The sequence below is a fragment of the Anguilla anguilla genome, chromosome 13 (genome assembly GCF_013347855.1).
Source record: "Anguilla anguilla isolate fAngAng1 chromosome 13, fAngAng1.pri, whole genome shotgun sequence".
In the NCBI taxonomy this organism is placed as follows: Eukaryota; Metazoa; Chordata; class Actinopteri; order Anguilliformes; family Anguillidae; genus Anguilla; species Anguilla anguilla.
In genome coordinates this window covers 2,832,501-2,851,042 of record NC_049213.1, presented here as the reverse complement: position 1 = coordinate 2,851,042, position 18,542 = coordinate 2,832,501, and the positions used below count along the sequence as shown (strand labels likewise).

Below are 18,542 nucleotides of genomic sequence, written 5' to 3'. Positions count from 1 at the left end.
GATGTGATTAAGATCAGATGTGATAAAGCCAGCCCCGTGTGCGTCGGGGAGAAAGAGGAAGCGGAGCGCAGGGGACAGGAAGTGAGGCGGAAGAGTCGCTCCCGTCCTGGGGCTACAGGTAGTTCTGGGGCAGGATGGGGTCCCCGTACATGCAGTCCTCCTCCACGGCCAGGTTGTAATGGCTCCCGCTGCCGCCCTTGTAGGCGCTGGTGACGATCCGGAGCCAGCCCTTCTCACCCTATAGGAGAGAGGGACACAGTCACCCCCCAGCCTCGCTGACCCAATAGGAGAGAGCGACACAGTCACCCCCCCCTCCCAGGGGATGGTGTATAATGGCAGGCTGTGGTGTAGTATCAGAGGGGATGGTGTGTAACGGCAGGCTGTGGTGTAGTATCAGAGGGGATGGTGTGGTGTAGTTTCAGAGGGGATGGTGTATAATGCCAGGTTGTGGTGTAGTAACAGAGGGGATGGTGTATAATGTCCAGCTCTGGTGTAATATCAGAGGGGATGGTGTGTAATGGCAGGCTGTGGTGTAGTATCAGAGGGGATGGTGTATAATGGCAGGCTGTGGTGTAGTATCAGAGGGGATGGTGTATAATGGCAGGCTGTGGTGTAGTATCAGAGGGGATGGTGTATAATGGCAGGCTGTGGTGTAGTAGCAGAGGGGATGGTGTGTAATGGCAGGCTGTGGTGTAGTATCAGAGGGGATGGTGTATAATGGCAGGCTGTGGTGTAGTATCAGAGGGGATGGTGTATAATGCCAGGCTGTGGTGCAGTATCAGAGGGGATGGTGTATAATGGCAGGCTGTGGTGTAGTATCAGAGGGGACGGTGTATAATGGCAGGCTGTGGTGTAGTATCAGAGGGGATGGTGTATAATGGCAGGCTGTGGTGTAGTATCAGAGGGGATGGTGTATAATGGCAGGCTGTGGTGTAGTATCAGAGGGGATGGTGTATAATGGCAGGCTCACCCAGGGCTCTCCCCAGGAGTTGCGGACGATCCAGTACTCCACGCCGTTCTCGTCCAGACCCCAGCCGGCCACTGACACGATGTGGTTGATGTAGGGCTCGGCCATGTACTCCGAGTACAGACCGCCCACGTATGCGTCCAGATTATCTGTGGCCATGATCCCACAGCTGCACAGACACAGCCACACATTCCCATTGGTTAGGCCATATTAGGACCCCAACAATGACACATTCCCATTGGTTAGGCCATATTAGGACCCCAACAATGACACATTTCTCATTGGTTAGGCCATATTAGGACCCCAACAATGACACATTTCTCATTGGTTAGGCCATATTAGGACCCCAACAATGACATTTCCCATTGGTTAGGCTATATTAGGACCCCAAAAATGACATTTCTCATTGGTTAGGCCATATTATAAGCCCAACAATGATGCATTTCTCATTGGTTATGACATATAAGCACCCCAACAATGACATTTCCCATTGGTTAGGCTATATTAGGACCCCAAAAATGACATTTCTCATTGGTTAGGCCATATAAGCACCCCAACAATGACATTTCCCTTTGGTCCGACCAAAAGAGGACCCCAACAATGACATTTCCCATTGGTTTGGCCATATTAGAAGCCCAACAATGATGCATTTCTCATTGGTTAAGCCATATAAGCACCCCAACAATGACATTTCCCTTTGGTTAGGCCATATAAGGACCCCAACAATGACACATTTCCCATTGGTTAGGCCATATAAGGACCCCAACGAACAGTAATATGGTGAATCTATGCGGTAGAACGTGTAGAATGTGAGTTTACTGCACTCTGGCGTTTCAGCAGACGCCCTTGCGTAGCGTTCTCGCTCGCCCCCTCTCGGGGCCCCCTCCTGCCTTTCATACTGAAACATGAGCCTGACCCGTCCTGCTCCAGGTCACTAGCACCGGTGTGAAGTGACTACACCAGTATCTTTCACATCCCTATCTGGAAATACTTTACATTCTGGTCAAATTTGGAAAAACACTTCTGCAGATTCCTGAGAATTTTGAACAAAAAATATTTATGAACTTGTACATCTGAACGCATGTGAGATAATGATTTTGTTATGAACATTGGTGGAACGAGATATTATCTAAAGGGTTAAAGTGTTTTGAGTAATTATTTGACCCAAATCTAATGAGCGTTAACTTGAAGGTACAGGGACACCACAGGAATGACATCACTGAACTGGTGTGTGTGTCGCTGATAACCACCAAACCGCCGGGGCTGAAGTCCACCGTGCTCCGCGACAAGCCCTTCCCTATCGGCAGAGGTGAAATGAAACACACCCTTGGGCTGACGAAGCACATGCACTTGGACCAGTTACCATCTACAGCAGTGGTGTCAAACTCGTGCCATGGAGGGCCGTGTGTATGCAGGTTTTCATTCCAACCAATTAATGCTGCCTTAATTGAGTCCAATTACTCATTCAGCCATATGCGTTTAACTGCATTGAAGCACAGAATATAAGAAAATTTTTATTTAGACAATGCGGGTCACCATAGACGTCGGGTCACCATTGTGCACAAACCTGCATCCCTAATTCAGCAAATAATTTAACTAATTATATAATCAAGATCTGAGGCTGGAATGAAAACCTGCATACACACGGCCCTCCATGGCACGAGTTTGACACCACTGATCTACAGTCTCATCCACTGGATCAGCTGCTCCATAAAACAGGCCCACTGAAAACAGGTGCAGAGAAGAGCGAGAGCTTGCATGGGTTCGCTAGCCCAATCGACACTAAATTTAAAACTATACTCCCTGTCCAGTTTGCATCCTGATAGTGTCAGAGTTTCAGTGTCTCCTGTTACACCTACTATATAACTTCAAGTTGTAAGATTGTGTTGAGGGCTACTATTGGTTGTAACGCTGACGACTTTGCATCAGCGCTGTTCACCTAAGCCCGAAAGTTAGTGTTTATGAAGGTCACTCCAGATGAGCGCGCGTGTACATTTAAATTTAAATACAAACGGTACCTGATGGGGCCTCTTGCATAGATCTCAGCCATCATCTTCTCCCGCCCACTGACTGCCCCGAAATCGCCCACCTTCCACAGGGTGTAGTTCTTCACAATGTTGCACACTCCAAACGTGGTGCAGGTCCCACACTGGTTGAAAGGCTTACACGCTGAAACACGGACCACAGGTTATACATTAAGAGCTTTCGATTAAATCAAGTCAATAAAATTTTCCTTTTTTTCTATAATCTATATATGAGAAAAGAACCCACAATTTTGGGACAAAGATCTCATTATGCAAATGAGTGTTTCGTGTGGTAGAATGTGTGGTCCTGTGGCCTGTTTGTGTGGTAGAATGTGGAGTCCTGTGGCCTGTTTGTGTGGTAGAATGTGTGGTCCTGTGGCCTGTTTGTGTGGTAGAATGTGTGGTCCTGTGGCCTGTTTGTGTGGTAGAATGTGTGGTCCTGTGGCCTGTTTGTGTGGTAAAATGTGGGATCCTGTGGCCTGTTTGTGTGGTAGAATGTGGGGTCCTGTGGCCTGTTTGTGTGGTAGAATGTGTGGTCCTGTGGCCTGTTTGTGTGGTAGAATGTGTGGTCCTGTGGCCTGTTTGTGTGGTAGAATGTGTGGTCCTGTGGCCTGTTTGTGTGGTAAAATGTGGGATCCTGTGGCCTGTTTGTGTGGTAGAATGTGGGGTCCTGTGGCCTGTTTGTTTGGTAAAATTTGGGATCAGGTGGCCTGGTATATGGAGACTGTGTGAGGGTGTGGTATGGAGTCAGTGTGTGAAGATGTGGTACGAAGTCAGTGTGTCAGGGTGTGGTATGGAGTCGGGGTGTGTGGGTGTGGTATGGAGTCGGTGTGTGTGAGTGTGGTATGAGTCAGTGTGTAAGGGTGTGGTATGGAGTTGGTGTGTGTGGGTGTGGTATGAGTCTGTGTGGAGCCCCGGTACTTCCAGCTGCAGACGGACCACACCCCCGTTCACCTGGCCCTGTTAGACGAGGTACCGTACCACTGTTGAGCCTTGCCCCCATCATTAGGCTCCACCCCCATTGTTAGGCTCCGCCCCTGGCATGAGGCGCTCTGACTCCTCCCCCATCTCTCCCTGCAGATCAGCACCTGCCACCAGCTCCTGCACCCTCAGGTCCTGCAGCTGCTGGTCAAGCTGTTTGAGACTGAGCACTCACAGCTGGATGTCATGGAGCAGGTGAGAGACTGTCATCTTCTTACAGAGCACACACATGCACCCCCACCCGCACCCGCACACACACACACACACACTCGCAGCTGGACGTCATGGAGCAGGTGAGAGACTGTAATCTTCTTACAGAGCACACACATGCACCCGCACCCGCACACACACACTCGCAGCTGGATGTCATGGAGCAGGTGAGAGACAGTCAGCTTCTTACAGCACACACACACACACACACTCGCAGCTGGATGTCATGGAGCAGGTGAGAGACGGTCAGCTTCTTACAGCACACACACACACACACACACTCGCAGCTGGATGTCATGGAGCAGGTGAGAGACGGTCAGCTTCTTACAGCACACACACACACACACACTCGCAGCTGGATGTCATGGAGCAGGTGAGAGACGGTCAGCTTCTTACAGCACACACACACACACACACACACACACACACACACTCGCAGCTGGATGTCGTGGAGCAGGTGAGAGACGGTCAGCTTCTTACAGCACACACACACACACACACACACGTGTACGTGCACACACACGCGCGCATTTTTCAAGAGCTTCTACATTTTTCCACAAGTGCCCAAAACTGCACGCAGTATTTTAAACGTTTCCTGATAAAGATGTTGTGTAACAAGTATGACCTCCTTTACCTCATACTCAGTTCTTTCCGATGCCTTTGTATTGGTACCGTTAGTACTCGGCTCCTGTACCTGTTGGTACACGCACAGGGACTGACCGCTGCTCCTCCCTCTCGGTCTGCTAGCTGGAGCTGAAGAAGACCCTGTTGGACCGCATGGTGCACCTGCTGAGCCGTGGCTACGTGCTGCCGGTGGTCGGCTACATGCGCAAGTGCCTGGAGAAGCTCAACACGGACATTTCGCTCATACGATACTTCGTCACCGAGGTCAGGCAGTCGCCAGAAGTGTTCTAAAAGACACCGCGTCTTTCACAAACCAAACTGAAGCACTCTGTCATGTTTGCTTTTGTCTTAAAATTAAGCGTTTAAGTTTGTTTTATTAAAAGTGACTTTGTTAAATAGCTGTCAGGAGGTGATTCTCAGCCACCTTAATATCAATGTTATTTGGCTAAGCAAGCTAACGGCTAACAGTGAGCTGCGCGTTCTCGAGGCTGGAGGTTTTGAGCTCGATGTACCCCAATTTATGACATAATCTGTGGCGACTAGCTGAGCAGACCTGGGCCTAACGGATGCAAACTATCTCTTTAAATTTGTTAATGGTAAAATAAATTCCTGGTGCAGCATTTATCATGGATATTGAGGTGTACACATTATTTATATTGCTTTGATGATTATCATGATATGGCCTATTGTAGTGTGTCTGTCATCAAAGCATTTGTGTAGTTGTAGTTTTTTGGTGGTAAGTAGCTCACTGCAGTGTGTATGGGCTTCTTTAACTGGTGTTAGTGGGTCTTTGAGGTGTAGGAAAGTTCCGGAATCCTGTCTGAGATGCTGTGGGTGATTTTAGGTCCTGGACGTGATTGCACCTCCTTACACCTCGGACTTCGTGCAGCTCTTCCTGCCCATCCTGGAGAACGACAGCATCGCGGGCACCATCCGCGCAGAGGGAGAGCACGACCCCGTGGCAGAGTTCATCGGTGAGTCTCCTCAGGGGAGCCGCACTGCTATCGGGCTAGCATGCGGTATAGACCGCTGCTATCGGGCTAGCACGCAGTATAGACCACTGCTATCGGGCTAGCACGCGGTATAGACCGCTGCTATCGGGCTAGCACGCGGTATAGACCACTGCTATCGGGCTAGCACGCGGTATAGACCTCTGCTATCGGGCTAGCACGCGGTATAGACCGCTGCTATCGGGCTAGCATGCGGTATAGACCACTGCTATCGGGCTAGCACGCGGTATAGACCTCTGCTATCGGGCTAGCACGCGGTATAGACCGCTGCTATCGGGCTAGCATGCGGTATAGACCGCTGCTATTGGGCTAGCATGCAGTATAGACCACTGCTATTGGGCTAGCATGCAGTATAGACCGCTGCTATCGGGCTAGCATGCAGTATAGACCGCTGCAATTGGGCTAGCATGCAGTATAGACCGCTGCTATTGGGCTGGCATGCAGTATAGACCGCTGCTATCGGGCTAGCATGCAGTATAGACCGCTGCAATTGGGCTAGCATGCAGTATAGACCGCTGCTATCGGGCTAGCATGCAGTATAGACCGCTGCTGTCTGGCTAGCACGCAGTATAAAACTGCTACTATTGGGCTAGCTCATTTCGTGTTGCTGATGGGCTAGCACGCCACATTAGACCACTGTGCTGTTAACCGGCTAGCACACAGTATTAGACCTCTGTGCTGCTAACTGGCTAGCACACAGTATTAGACCACTGTGCTGCTAACTGGCTAGCACACAATATTAGACCTCTGTGCTGCTAACTGGCTAGCACACAGTATTCGATCTTACTGTGTGCCAGTCGATTAGGAACAATATTAGACCTTTGTGCTGCTAATTGGCTAGCACACAGTATTAGACCTCCATGCTGCACCATATTGTGAACAGGCTAGTGAATGGCCCTATTGATCCCTCCTGGAGTTGCATAGCGTGTGTCTATTAGCAGTGCAGAGTTCTGACTCCGTCTCTTCCTCTATCCTGAGTGACCTGCGGTAGAGTTTGTCCTGCTAGCCTTACGGCGCGCGTTTCCCCTTCTGCCTTTCAGCTCACTGTAAATCCAACTTCATCATGATGAACTGAGACCTGGGGGGCGGAGCTCGTCTGTGGGGCTGGCGGGGGACGAGCCCCCTCTCCCCACCTCTCACAAGCCCCCACCGGCAGCCCCCCACAACTGCTGTGGGGGCTGGAGGACCAGGGGGTGAGAGGCAGGCTGGATGCAAGACCCTGTACATAAGACTGCATTACACAGCCCAGCCATGCTGAAATGAGGCTCCCACACTGAGCTCGTGGGAATGAGGCCCAAACGCATTTCGGATGAGGCGTCAGGGCCTCGGCCTTCTCACGAACATCCTGTACGAGCAGAGATATCGGGTTACCATGGTTACCCTGGCGCTGCTCTTATGACTGACGCTGCAGACAGTACAGACGGAAGAAAAGCCTAACAGCTGGTCGAGAACATCAATCTTTTTTTTTTTTTTCCCTCCTTCCTTTTTTTAAAAAACATAAATATTGTGTTGTAACAGGCTGTGCATCAACGTTGTTCAGTGCATAAATACATACCTGTTCTAACACACAGATCTACCGCGTCCTTGCTTCATTTTCAATGTGGAACTAGTGTCTTAGTTACACACACTGCATGTTTCAAATTGATTTATTTTGAAAATAAATTGTTGACACACAGTAAAGGAAATCACCACGGATTTCTCTGACTGAAGAAAAGGCACATCCAGAGATCCTCAGCTCGCAGAGCGTTTTTGGACCATCTTAATTCTACATATCTCCAGTCTTCAGCCCCTGTCTAGTGTCTGTCCCAGGTACAGCAGGGAAAGACCTGACAGGCTAAGGGAAGAGGTCATGAGTTGGAAAACCAGGCTTTTACACATTAAAACCGGCAAAAGATCGTCTTTAAAGCACATTTAGGTGATGGTGATGATCTGTTTCTTTTGCAGCTCATATTTGCTGTTGAAACTGGCACTACATGGCTGATATCCTTGTTTATGAGCATGTGATACTGCTGCTGCTATTAGTTTTGGTTGACTTGAGATTTCCTAGGCTAGTGTTGTTCCTAAATGTGGCTTTTTAAAAAAAAAAAAAGACCCTTTCCCTTTCATTCTTAAAAATTATCAGAGCTTAAAACATTCATGATTGATAAAACATGATTACAGTACACAGTTGGCATGAGAGCCCTTCAGTGTGCAAAGTTTAAAAAGTGAAACATTCCCTTTCCTGCATAATGAATCAGTCAGGCTGTTAAACCAGTTAAAAAGGGTGGATGTGATTAAGATCAGATGTGATGAAGCCTCGTACGCGTGTGGCCAGCCCCGTGTGCGTCGGGGAGAAAGAGGAAGCGGAGCGCAGGGGACAGGAAGTGAGGCGGAAGAGTCGCTCCCGTCCCGGGGCTACAGGTAGTTCTGGGGCAGGATGGGGTCCCCGTACATGCAGTCCTCCTCCACGGCCAGGTTGTAATGGCTCCCGCTGCCGCCCTTGTAGGCGCTGGTGACGATCCGGAGCCAGCCCTTCTCACCCTATAGGAGAGAGGGACACAGTCACCCCCCAGCCTCGCTGACCCAATAGGAGAGAGTGACACAGTCACCCCCCCCCCCCCCCCCTCCCAGGGGATGGTGTATAATGGCAGGCTGTGGTGTAGTATCAGAGGGGATGGTGTGTAATGGCAGGCTGTGGTGTAGTTTCAGAGGGGATGGTGTATAATGCCAGGTTGTGGTGTAGTAACAGAGGGGATGGTGTGTAATATCCGGCTGTAGTGTAGTATTAGAGGGGATGGTGTATAATGGCAGGCTGTGGTGTAGTATCAGAGGGGATGGTGTGTAATGGCAGGCTGTGGTGTAGTATCAGAGGGGATGGTGTATAATGGCAGGCTGTGGTGTAGTATCAGAGGGGATGGTGTGTAATGGCAGGCTGTGGTGTAGTATCAGAGGGGATGGTGTGTAATGACAGGCTGTGGTGTAGTATCAGAGGGGATGGTGTGTAATGCCAGGCTGTGGTGTAGTATCAGAGGGGATGGTGTATAATGCCAGGTTGTGGTGTAGTATCAGAGGGGATGGTGTATAATGCCAGGCTGTGGTTTAGTATCAGAGGGGATGGTGTGTAATGACAGGCTGTGGTGTAGTATCAGAGGGGATGGTGTATAATGCCAGGCTGTGGTGTAGTATCAGAGGGGATGGTGTATAATGGCAGGCTGTGGTGTAGTATCAGAGGGGATGGTGTGTAATGGCAGGCTGTGGTGTAGTATCAGAGGGGATGGTGTATAATGGCAGGCTGTGGTGTAGTATCAGAGGGGATGGTGTGTAATGGCAGGCTGTGGTGTAGTATCAGAGGGGATGGTGTATAATGGCAGGCTGTGGTGTAGTATCAGTGGGGATGGTGTGTAATGCCAGGTTGTGGTGTAGTATCAGAGGGGATGGTGTATAATGGCAGGCTGTGGTGTAGTATCAGAGGGGATGGTGTATAATGGCAGGCTGTGGTGTAGTATCAGAGGGGATGGTGTGTAATGGCAGGCTCACCCAGGGCTCTCCCCAGGAGTTGCGGACGATCCAGTACTCCACGCCGTTCTCGTCCAGACCCCAGCCGGCCACTGACACGATGTGGTTGATGTAGGGCTCGGCCATGTACTCCGAGTACAGACCGCCCGCGTACGCGTCCAGATTATCTGTGGCCATGATCCCACAGCTGCACAGACACAGCCACACATTCCCATTGGTTAGGCCATATTAGGACCCCAACAATGACACATTCCCATTGGTTAGGCCATATTAGGACCCCAACAATGACACATTTCTCATTGGTTAGGCCATATTAGGACCCCAACAATGACATTTCCCATTGGTTTGGCCATATTATAAGCCCAACAATGACACATTTCTCATTGGTTAGGCCATATAAGGACCCCAACGAACAGTAATATGGTGAATCTATGCGGTAGAACGTGTAAAATGTGAGTTTACTGCACTCTGGCGTTTCAGCAGACGCCCTTGCGTAGCGTTCTCGCTCGCCCCCTCTCTGGGCCCTCTCCTGCCTTTCACACTGAAACATGAGCCTGACCCGTCCTGCTCCAGGTCACCAGCACTGGGGTGAAGTGACTACACCAGTATCTTTCACATCCCTATCTGGAAATACTTTACATTCTGGTCAAATCTGGAAAAACACTTCTGCAGATTCCTGAGAATTTTGAACAAAAAATATTTATGAACTTGTACATCTGAACGCATGTGAGATAATGATTTTGTTATGAACATTGGTGGAACGAGATATTATCTAAAGGGTTAAGGTGTTTTAAGTAATTATTTGACCCAAATCTAATGAGCGTTAACTTGAAGGTACAGGAACACCACAGGAATGACATCACTGAACTGGTTTGTGTGTCGCTGATAACCACCGAACCGCCAGGGCTAAAGTCCACCGTGCTCCGCGACAAGCCCTTCACTATCGGCAGAGGTGAAATGAAACACACCGTTGGGCTGACGAAGCACATGCACTTGGACCAGTTACCATCTACAGTCTCATCCACTGGATCAGCTGCTCCATAAAACAGGCCCACTGAAAACGGGTGCAGAGACGAGCGAGAGCTTGCATGGGTTCGCTAGCCCAATCTACACTAAATTTAAAACTATACTCCCTGTCCAGTTTGCATCCTGATAGTGTCAGAGTTTCAGTGTCCCCTGTTACACCTACTATATAACTTCAAGTTGTAAGATTGTGTTGAGGGCTACTATTGGTTGTAACGCTGACGACTTTGCATCAGCACTGTTCACCTAAGCCCGAAAGTTAGTGTTTATGAAGGTCTCTCCGGATGAAATTAAATTTAAATTTAAATACAAACGGTACCTGATGGGGCCTCTTGCATAGATCTCGGCCATCATCTTCTCCCGCCCACTGACTGCCCCGAAATCGCCCACCTTCCACAGGGTGTAGTTCTTCACAATGTTGCACACTCCAAACGTGGTGCAGGTCCCACACTGGTTGAAAGGCTTACACGCTGAAACACGGACCACAGGTTATACATTAAGAGCTTTCGATTAAATCAAGTCAATAAAATTTTCCTTTTTTTCTATAATCTATATACGAGAAAAGAACCCACAATTTTGGGACAAAGATCTCATTATGCAAATGAGTGTTTCGTGTGGTAGAATTTTGGGTCCTTGTAGCCTGTTTGTGTGGTAGAATGTGGAGTCCTGTGGCCTGTTTGTGTGGTAGAATGTGTGGTCCTGTGGCCTGTTTGTGTGGTAGAATGTGGAGTCCTGTGGCCTGTTTGTGTGATAGAATGTGTGGTCCTGTGGCCTGTTTGTGTGGTAGAATGTGGGGTCCTGTGGCCTGTTTGTGTGGTAGAATGTGTGGTCCTGTGGCCTGTTTGTGTGGTAGAATGTGGAGTCCTGTGGCCTGTTTGTGTGGTAAAATGTGGGATCCTGTGGCTTGTTTGTGTGGTAGAATGTGGGGTCCTGTGGCCTGTTTGTGTGGTAGAATGTGAGATCCTGTGGCCTGTTTGTGTGGTAGAATGTGGGGTCCTGTGGCCTGTTTGTGTGGTAGAATGTGGGGTCCTGTGGCCTGTTTGTTTGGTAAAATTTGGGATCAGGTGGCCTGGTATATGGAGACTGTGTGAGGGTGTGGTATGGAGTCAGTGTGTGAAGATGTGGTACGAAGTCAGTGTGTCAGGGTGTGGTATGGAGTCGGGGTGTGGTATGAAGTCGGTGTGTGTGAGTGTGGTATGAGTCAGTGTGTAAGGGTGTGGTATGGAGTTGGTGTGTGTGGGTGTGGTATGAGTCAGTGTGTGAGGGTGTGGTATGGAGTGAGTGTGAGAGGGTGTGGTATGGAGTCGGTGTGTGAGGGTGTGGTATGGAGTCGGTGTGTGAGGGTGTGGTATGGAGACAGCGTGTGTGGGTGTGGTATGGAGTCGGCGTGTGTGGGTGTGGTATGGAGTCGGCGTGTGTGGGTGTGGTATGGAGTCGGCGTGTGTGGGTGTGGTATGGAGTCGGCGTGTGTGGGTGTGGTATGGAGCCGGCGTGTGAGGGTGTGGTATGGAGCCGGCGTGTGAGGGTGTGGTATGGAGCCACTGTGTGAGGGTGTGGTATGGAGCCTGTGTGTGAGGGTGTGGTATGGAGCCTGTGTGTGAGGGTGTGGTATGGAGTCTGTGTGTGAGGGTGTGGTATGGAGACGGCGTGTGTGGGTGTGGTATGGAGTCGGCGTGTGTGGGTGTGGTATAGAGTCGGCGTGTGTGGGTGTGGTATGGAGTCGGCGTGTGAGGGTGTGGTATGGAGTCGGTGTGTGAGGGTGTGGTATGGAGTCTGTGTGTGAGGGTGTGGTATGGAGCCGGTGTGTGTGGGTGTGGTATGGAGTCTGTGTGTGAGGGTGCTATTCTGGACGCAGTGGATCGTGCTGCGCTAAGCCCTCACCCTGGTCTTTAGCCTGGTAGTTGTTGCAGGTTTCGTCGGGGATGCCGTGGGAGTTGGCGTACTCCCACACCCCCGAGTGGTCCCCGCCATGACAGGACCCCGCCTGGCCGCAGTCGATCACGTTCTGGACCGACAGGTACGCCGACGGCCAGGCCGCTTTCCGCTTGATGTTGATCCGATCTGTAGGGAACAGGCTCCCTTTAACTGCACTGAATGACACTAACAGGGTGGGGGTGTGGTATGAGGAGAAACAGGGGTGAAAGAGTTCTGCAGAACCCCCCCCCCCCCCCTCCCAAAAAAAATGTAATTAAAAGATGATTGGACATAGTTCAGCAACCTATCTGAGGAAGCCTTCCATCCTTGGGTAATTGCTCTTGGATAGAGGGTTTACAGTTACACCAGTAAGAAAGGAAAATTCTTAACTACTTTTAGGAGCTAATTTACACCATTGCAGTTCAGACCCAACAGGGACTACTCTACTATTGGGAGAATAATCCTCCTGGTGTATTGGAGGCCCAGAGTGGCTAACACTTAAAATCCCAGATCACAAACTGAGTACCTAACTGACAGAAGATAAATACCAGACATATACATTCACCGGCCACTTTATTAGGTACACCTGTTCAACTGCTCGTTAATGCAAATATTTAAACAGCCAATCACGTGGCAGCAACTCAATGCATTTAGGCATGTAGACATGGTCAAGATGATCTGCTGAAGTTCAAACCATGCATCAGAACGGGGAAGAAAGGTGATTTAAGTGACTTTGAACGTGGCATGGTTGTTGGTGCCAGACGGGCTGGTTTGAGTATTTCAGAAACTGCTGATCTACTGGGATTTTCACACACAACCATCTCTAGGGTTTACAGAGAATGGTCTGAAAAAGAGAAAATATCCAGTGAGCGGCAGTTCTCTGGGCAAAAATGCCTTGTTGATGGCAGAGGTCAGAGGAGAATGGCCAGACTGGTTTGAGCTGATAGAAAGGCAACAGTAACTCAAATAACCACTCGTTACAATCGAGGTATGCAGAAGAGCATCTCTGAACGCACAACACGTCAAACCTTGAAGCAGATGGGCTACAGCAGCAGAAGACAACCCGGCACTAGCAAGGTGTACCTAATAAAGTGGCCGGTGAGTGTATATATACAGGCAATAAGAGAAATGGCTATGAATAACTGTTACAAAATGAGTATTGTACCTTATCGGACCTGTGTTTTGTAGTTGTTCCAATGACCTTCGGCATGCACTTATTGTACATTACTTTGGATAAAAGCGACTGCCAAATAAATGTAATGTGACCTTCACTCACATAGAAGGGAAGGAAGCATAAGCTAAATTTAACGTGTGCAGCAATTTCAATAACGTTTCATAAGAATAAAGTCCAAGTCATAATTGTCACAAAATGATAGAAGCTGCAGACGCTGTAGATTTTATAATGGCCCGTAACAGGTTGTTAAATTCTGCTTTATGGCACCTCGTCAGGTGGTGCAGCAAAATGGAGGAAATGAAAAAGCAGCGTGATCATGTGGTGTTTTCCGAAACATGCTGACATGAAGGGTGGGGGGCCGGGGGCAGGGGGTGGAGGTGAGGGTTGAAGAGTGAATGGTGGGGGGGGGGGGGGGGGGGGGAGTAGTAAGGCAGTGCTTCCCCAGATTTTTCAGCCTGTGGACTGGAATTCAGAATGTCAAAGTCTCAGGGACGACCTCACGTCGTAAGGTCAGCAACACGGTGCGTTTCATTGTGACTGACTCTAACTGCTGGGGACCGGCGGCCATGTTGCTAGGGGCCGGCGGCCATGTTGCTAGGGGCCGGCGCTGGTCCACGGGCCGGCGTTTTGGCACCGTGGGGGTAGGGGATGGATAAGGAGGTTGGGTACCGGCCAAAGCGCTGGTGCTGCCGTGGGCCCAGCAGGACCCGCAGTACTGGGGAATGTGCTGGTTCCGCGTGGTGCTGACAAAGTTGGTTCCGTTGATGTTCCTCCAGTCCCACGCCTTGGGCAGGTCGCCGACGTTCAGGTACTCGTGGGGGCGGGGCCTTGTCCTGAACACCGCAAACACACACAAAGCAGCCATTGGCAAACCGACATATGGAACCACCATTAACAGCCTGGGATTTCCACCGTTCAGTAGCAGACTGATCTGTGGCCACCCAACGTCCGGCCCTCAACAACAGGCACTAAAGAACCTTAGTCGGTTCCCCTCCCTTTCTTCAGTGATGTCATTTGGTTTTCTGATTTACCCTGAACACTAAGGAAATGTGGGTTCAGACCCTAAACGTCTCAGAGGTTGCTAGCATTTGGCTTTCTTGCTAAACACTCTCCTTAGGCCTATACCAGCTGTGAGCCAGTGCAAAAGCTTTTGATGTGGGTGTGAGAAACCCAAGTGCTCTGCCTCTGGTTGGTACATTTAGGGCCTCAAAATCAGCATTTCCTGGTTAGTAAGGGAATCTCTGGAAATAATTGCTTCCCTGGGTTTTACCGTACTTTTGTTTTTTCTTTTACTAAACCCAAGGGCGAGGTCGACGCTGAAATGTGATCTTAAAAATAACGTGGTTATTCCCCCCAGCCTGAAAAGCCGAAATGATATTTTTAACATCACTTCCTCAAACGCAGAAAGCTCATCAGCAATCGACAGCTACCAAACATATTTAGTCTGAGAAATGCGGAACTTATTTTCTCGCTGTGTCCCTTAAAGATGCAACCAAAAAGGCATCATACGAAACGCAAGCATCACTCCAGGCATTCCAGCCAGAGGAACGAACCTTCGCATGCACGAGCCCACAGATGCCGCCCCCGTAAAAAAAAAAAAACAGGCATCAGAATGCAGGGGCCTACACCTGAACCCACAAAGCCTAAAAAGCATGCAGCGGAAAACATCCAAATCCGCAACACAAGAATTCTGATGGTCGCAGTTTTGCTACCTTGGCAACCTGGTCACTGATTCATGAAACGATTTGAAACGTCGAATGGCCCGGGCATGGGAAGCCTGCAAAGGACTGAACGACACCTGGATGTCAAAACTAATTCTTGCAGTGTACATCCATATGCAGAATAAACAAGCCAGTCCCACATGTGCAATACAATCACTTTAATGTGTTTGAAAAAAATAAAAATTCACAGGACTTCCCTCTCCGATTTCCCTGTTGAGCATGCCGAAAGGCGGTGTTCTACTTGAAACTCGTGATTATGACGAGGCATAACAACCGCAAACGAACCCCACACAAAGATCTTTATGTAGCTACTCTTAATACATCTATAAAACATGATATAATTATTACTATTATTATTTGCGATACTATAATAGCTTGTTGTTAGTAATGCGACGCATCATAAAATTTCATGTAAATAAAAATACGTGAGAAATAAACAAGTAGGCTAGTCTTACATAGTTTTGTCCATATGGCTATAGCATTTTAATTAAAAAACATGTAAATACATCTTATAAGAACAGGATAAACAAAATTAAAGCACAAAAACTATTTCAGATTTAAATAACTAGCCTACAGATTTCCTACAGACTAGCAATAACATACCGAGGAGTTCCGCATATTAAAGACGTTTTTCTTCTGTGTAAAATCTGGTTAATATTATTGATGCTTTGAAACACACTGACAGGGACATCCACAGAAATTAACTGTAACGTTAGATCTAATGTTTTTTTATCTAAGTTTAGTTTCTGTTTCAGAGAAATCAGGTGCTTTCCTACTGGTACTACAGTTTACTTGATATGTTTACTTAATCACGCCACTGTTTCACAACGAGTAAATAACACCAGGCTAATATTACATGTGCGTTATAGTCTACTGAACTGTTTATATTAGAGAAGCTGTTTATATGGGCATCTATTACAATTAACTTTACACAACACAATTTTATCTCTATTTCAAATAATCCAGGTTCGAAAACGTGTTATAGTCAGCGACAGTAGGCTACTTGGCGAAGCTGCTAACAAGTCACCATTCTAGTTGTATAGATAAATGGTGTCTAAGTTGGATTCAGTGTTGCCGCTTAAACTGATTTCAGTTTAGACTCTGGAAATTTTATCCTTTCTGAATCGACACAAGGTCTAAGAACGCTCAGCTGACATTATCCAACGGGCGAGCTAAAAAGAAGAATGGAAAAAAAAAAAAAAAAAAAGCTTAGCTCTATTAGCTAAGTTAGCTCACAAGGCAGCCCCCAAAATCACAGCAAGCGGAAAACTAAAATAGCCACACATCACAAGTTCACACAAAATGACTTGCTCGGCTAACGAAACAGAAAAGGTGCATCTATAAACAGGATTTAAAAAATGAATGATTCAGCCAGACGTACTTTATTCCAAACTGGGTTTTCCTCAGCGCTGGTCGGTAGCATGGCTCATTCTCGTTGAAGTAGCGTCCGGCGAAGGCACCGGATAACAGGCATAAAAATAAGAGCAACAGTCGGGCCATGTTGAACGGGTCCACGGTCATATGACCAAATTTCAGCTTTAGCTCAGTATTTATACACGCCGATGATTTCGGTTAGTTCAACATGCGGAAAAAAACAGTTCCGCTTACAGTGCAGGAAAGATGACAGTTTCAGAACGAAAATATCACTACATGCCACTTCCGGTTGTAGCCAGAGCTGCCGGTTTGTATCCAGCGAGGGAGATCACCATGTGCGTTAGTAATGTCAACAACACGAAGATAAATCCTGGATTATATCCTCTTTTTACACAAAAATATTTGTTTATTTTGCAGCATGGCTTGCTACCTTAATTCTCAATGATAGAAAACATGGCTTGGAAACACATCAAATGTAGTTTGCGTCACAAGAAAATATGTAACCATATACAAAATGATTTCACTATGTCACAATTTTTATGAATAACTATTTGAAACTACTTTATAACCAAGTCCTTTTTGTATATTTATAAACTACAGTCATTACCAGTGTCAGTGTATGTGACTGTATTTACAATGAGACTGACGTATTGCTCTGGTATGGTAAACGATATACATTGTACAATTGCTAGTGTCTTGACTCTACTTTAAGCATAGACATTCGCAGACTTTTTTTTTTTTTTTTTGGGGGGGGTCAATTATTTCTAGCTCCTCAGTAAAGATTGTGCTTAGGATGAACTTGGCAGTGACAGAGAAGAACCCTGTACCTACAATACAAACAAGAGGGCAAGAGATAAGTATGGATTTATCCCCAAGCAGCCTCGGAACACCAATGCAAACAGTGCTAATCAGATACCTCTACCCAGGGTAAACCAAGGGTTTGCAAAATAGGGTTAAGACACATTGGGATTATGAGACGTGTAGTTCTCGTATGAAGAAATGTGAAGATCAGTCCAAATAAATTCCAGCTTAGACAGACTGGCTTTTTCCAGAAGAAAAGTAGTTTAGATTTGTAACTAGGAAGTATACTGAACAGGCTGCATCTTCTGTGGCGCTTATGGTTATGCTTTCAGAACGCTTGGTTTCATGATGCAAAGCAGGTCTTTAAAACAAAGCTGCATGGCTCTGGTGGTTTTACTTGGTAATTGTTATTTCACTACCCCACTGTAGGAGGAAGTGAAAGGATATTTAAAGACAATGCCACACCAATTTGCCATTTCCCTGTGAGAAGCCAGGTTAACCTGGTGTTAATCACGAGAATGGTGACCTGCTCTTCATGATCAGTGCCCTGCTAACATCATGATGATGTGTGGAGTTTGACCAATTTCAAACATGGACATTTACACAGGTGTAAAATAACTTTTCTTCACCGATTACAATACATTCAGGTAATAAAAGGAAAGGCAGACAATTCACTTCTCTTTAATACCAAGGTCCAGCTTCATCATTCATTACAATTCCTTATTTCCCCCTCCATTTGGCATTTATTTTTAACCAAAACAAACATTTACAAGTTTATCTAAACAAAGCTCATTTCTGCTTGCCCATGCCCGAGATATAGAGACTATATGCCTCTGCACAGACAGGATCTAATTTCATTAACCCTTTCAATTCCATGTGTCATTTCCCAATGTTCTCCAGCTCTGGCATTAATTAAACATACATTTTTTAAAGACTTAAAGTGAAAAAAGACAAGAGACAAAATAATATCTCTGTCCTTAGCCTAATGGGGTCAGCGTCAGTGTCGTCTTAGGCACATGCTGATCTGCGCACCTCAACCAATCCTGACCACCCGCCCGAATGGGACAGTTTCAGCCCAGCGAAGATAGTGAAGAATCGTACAGATAGTAAAAGGCTGCAAAAAAAAACACTGAATCACGTGAGGAGTAAGCTGCTCAGCGGGAAACAGGGGTGGAGGTCAGGGGAGGGGCACCGGTGGAGATCAGGGGAGGGGAACGGGGTTGG

General features: G+C 47.6%; 3 protein-coding genes across 3 annotated transcripts; 1 reads left to right on the top strand and 2 right to left on the bottom strand.

Annotated features, from left to right (window-relative positions):
* Positions 1-25: 25 nt before the first annotated feature.
* On the bottom strand, positions 26-3,155 carry LOC118211345 (cathepsin Z-like; the record flags this gene model as incomplete). The annotated part of the gene is made up of 3 exons (XM_035388497.1): positions 26-238; positions 971-1,136; positions 2,986-3,155. Coding segments are annotated over 3 exons (462 nt in total), but the record flags the coding sequence as incomplete, so codon positions are not given.
* A 596-nt stretch (positions 3,156-3,751) lies between these two features.
* On the top strand, positions 3,752-7,388 carry LOC118211344 (negative elongation factor D-like). Its single transcript, XM_035388496.1, has 6 exons — positions 3,752-3,782; positions 3,893-3,963; positions 4,072-4,167; positions 4,930-5,070; positions 5,651-5,780; positions 6,857-7,388. The coding sequence occupies exons 1-6, from the start codon at positions 3,752-3,754 to the stop codon at positions 6,889-6,891; spliced, it is 504 nt and encodes a 167-aa protein (XP_035244387.1). The 3' UTR covers positions 6,892-7,388.
* Positions 7,389-7,895: 507 nt separating this feature from the next.
* On the bottom strand, positions 7,896-16,798 carry LOC118210990 (cathepsin Z-like). Its single transcript, XM_035387585.1, has 6 exons — positions 16,525-16,798; positions 14,092-14,255; positions 12,216-12,395; positions 10,654-10,804; positions 9,333-9,498; positions 7,896-8,336 (listed from the first exon to the last, which is right to left on the bottom strand). Exons 1-6 carry the CDS (start codon positions 16,662-16,664, stop codon positions 8,211-8,213), a joined length of 927 nt encoding a protein of 308 aa, XP_035243476.1. The 5' UTR covers positions 16,665-16,798; the 3' UTR covers positions 7,896-8,210.
* Positions 16,799-18,542: the final 1,744 nt, after the last annotated feature.

What these genes read in the sequence shown, in the direction of transcription:
- LOC118210990 (XM_035387585.1), bottom strand. Translation starts at nt 16,664, where the DNA reads ATGACCGTGGACCCGTTCAACATGGCCCGACTGTTGCTCTTATTTTTA. An exon ending in AAAACCCAGTTTGGAATAAA is followed by an intron (nt 14,256 to 16,524) that starts GTACGTCTGGCT and finishes TGCGGTGTTCAG; the next exon opens with GACAAGGCCCCGCCCCCACG. An exon ending in CTACCAGGCTAAAGACCAGG is followed by an intron (nt 10,805 to 12,215) that starts GTGAGGGCTTAG and finishes TCCGTGTTTCAG; the next exon opens with CGTGTAAGCCTTTCAACCAG.
- LOC118211344 (XM_035388496.1), top strand. Translation starts at nt 3,752, where the DNA reads ATGTGGTACGAAGTCAGTGTGTCAGGGTGTG. An exon ending in ACCTGGCCCTGTTAGACGAG is followed by an intron (nt 3,964 to 4,071) that starts GTACCGTACCAC and finishes CTCTCCCTGCAG; the next exon opens with ATCAGCACCTGCCACCAGCT. An exon ending in TACGATACTTCGTCACCGAG is followed by an intron (nt 5,071 to 5,650) that starts GTCAGGCAGTCG and finishes GGGTGATTTTAG; the next exon opens with GTCCTGGACGTGATTGCACC.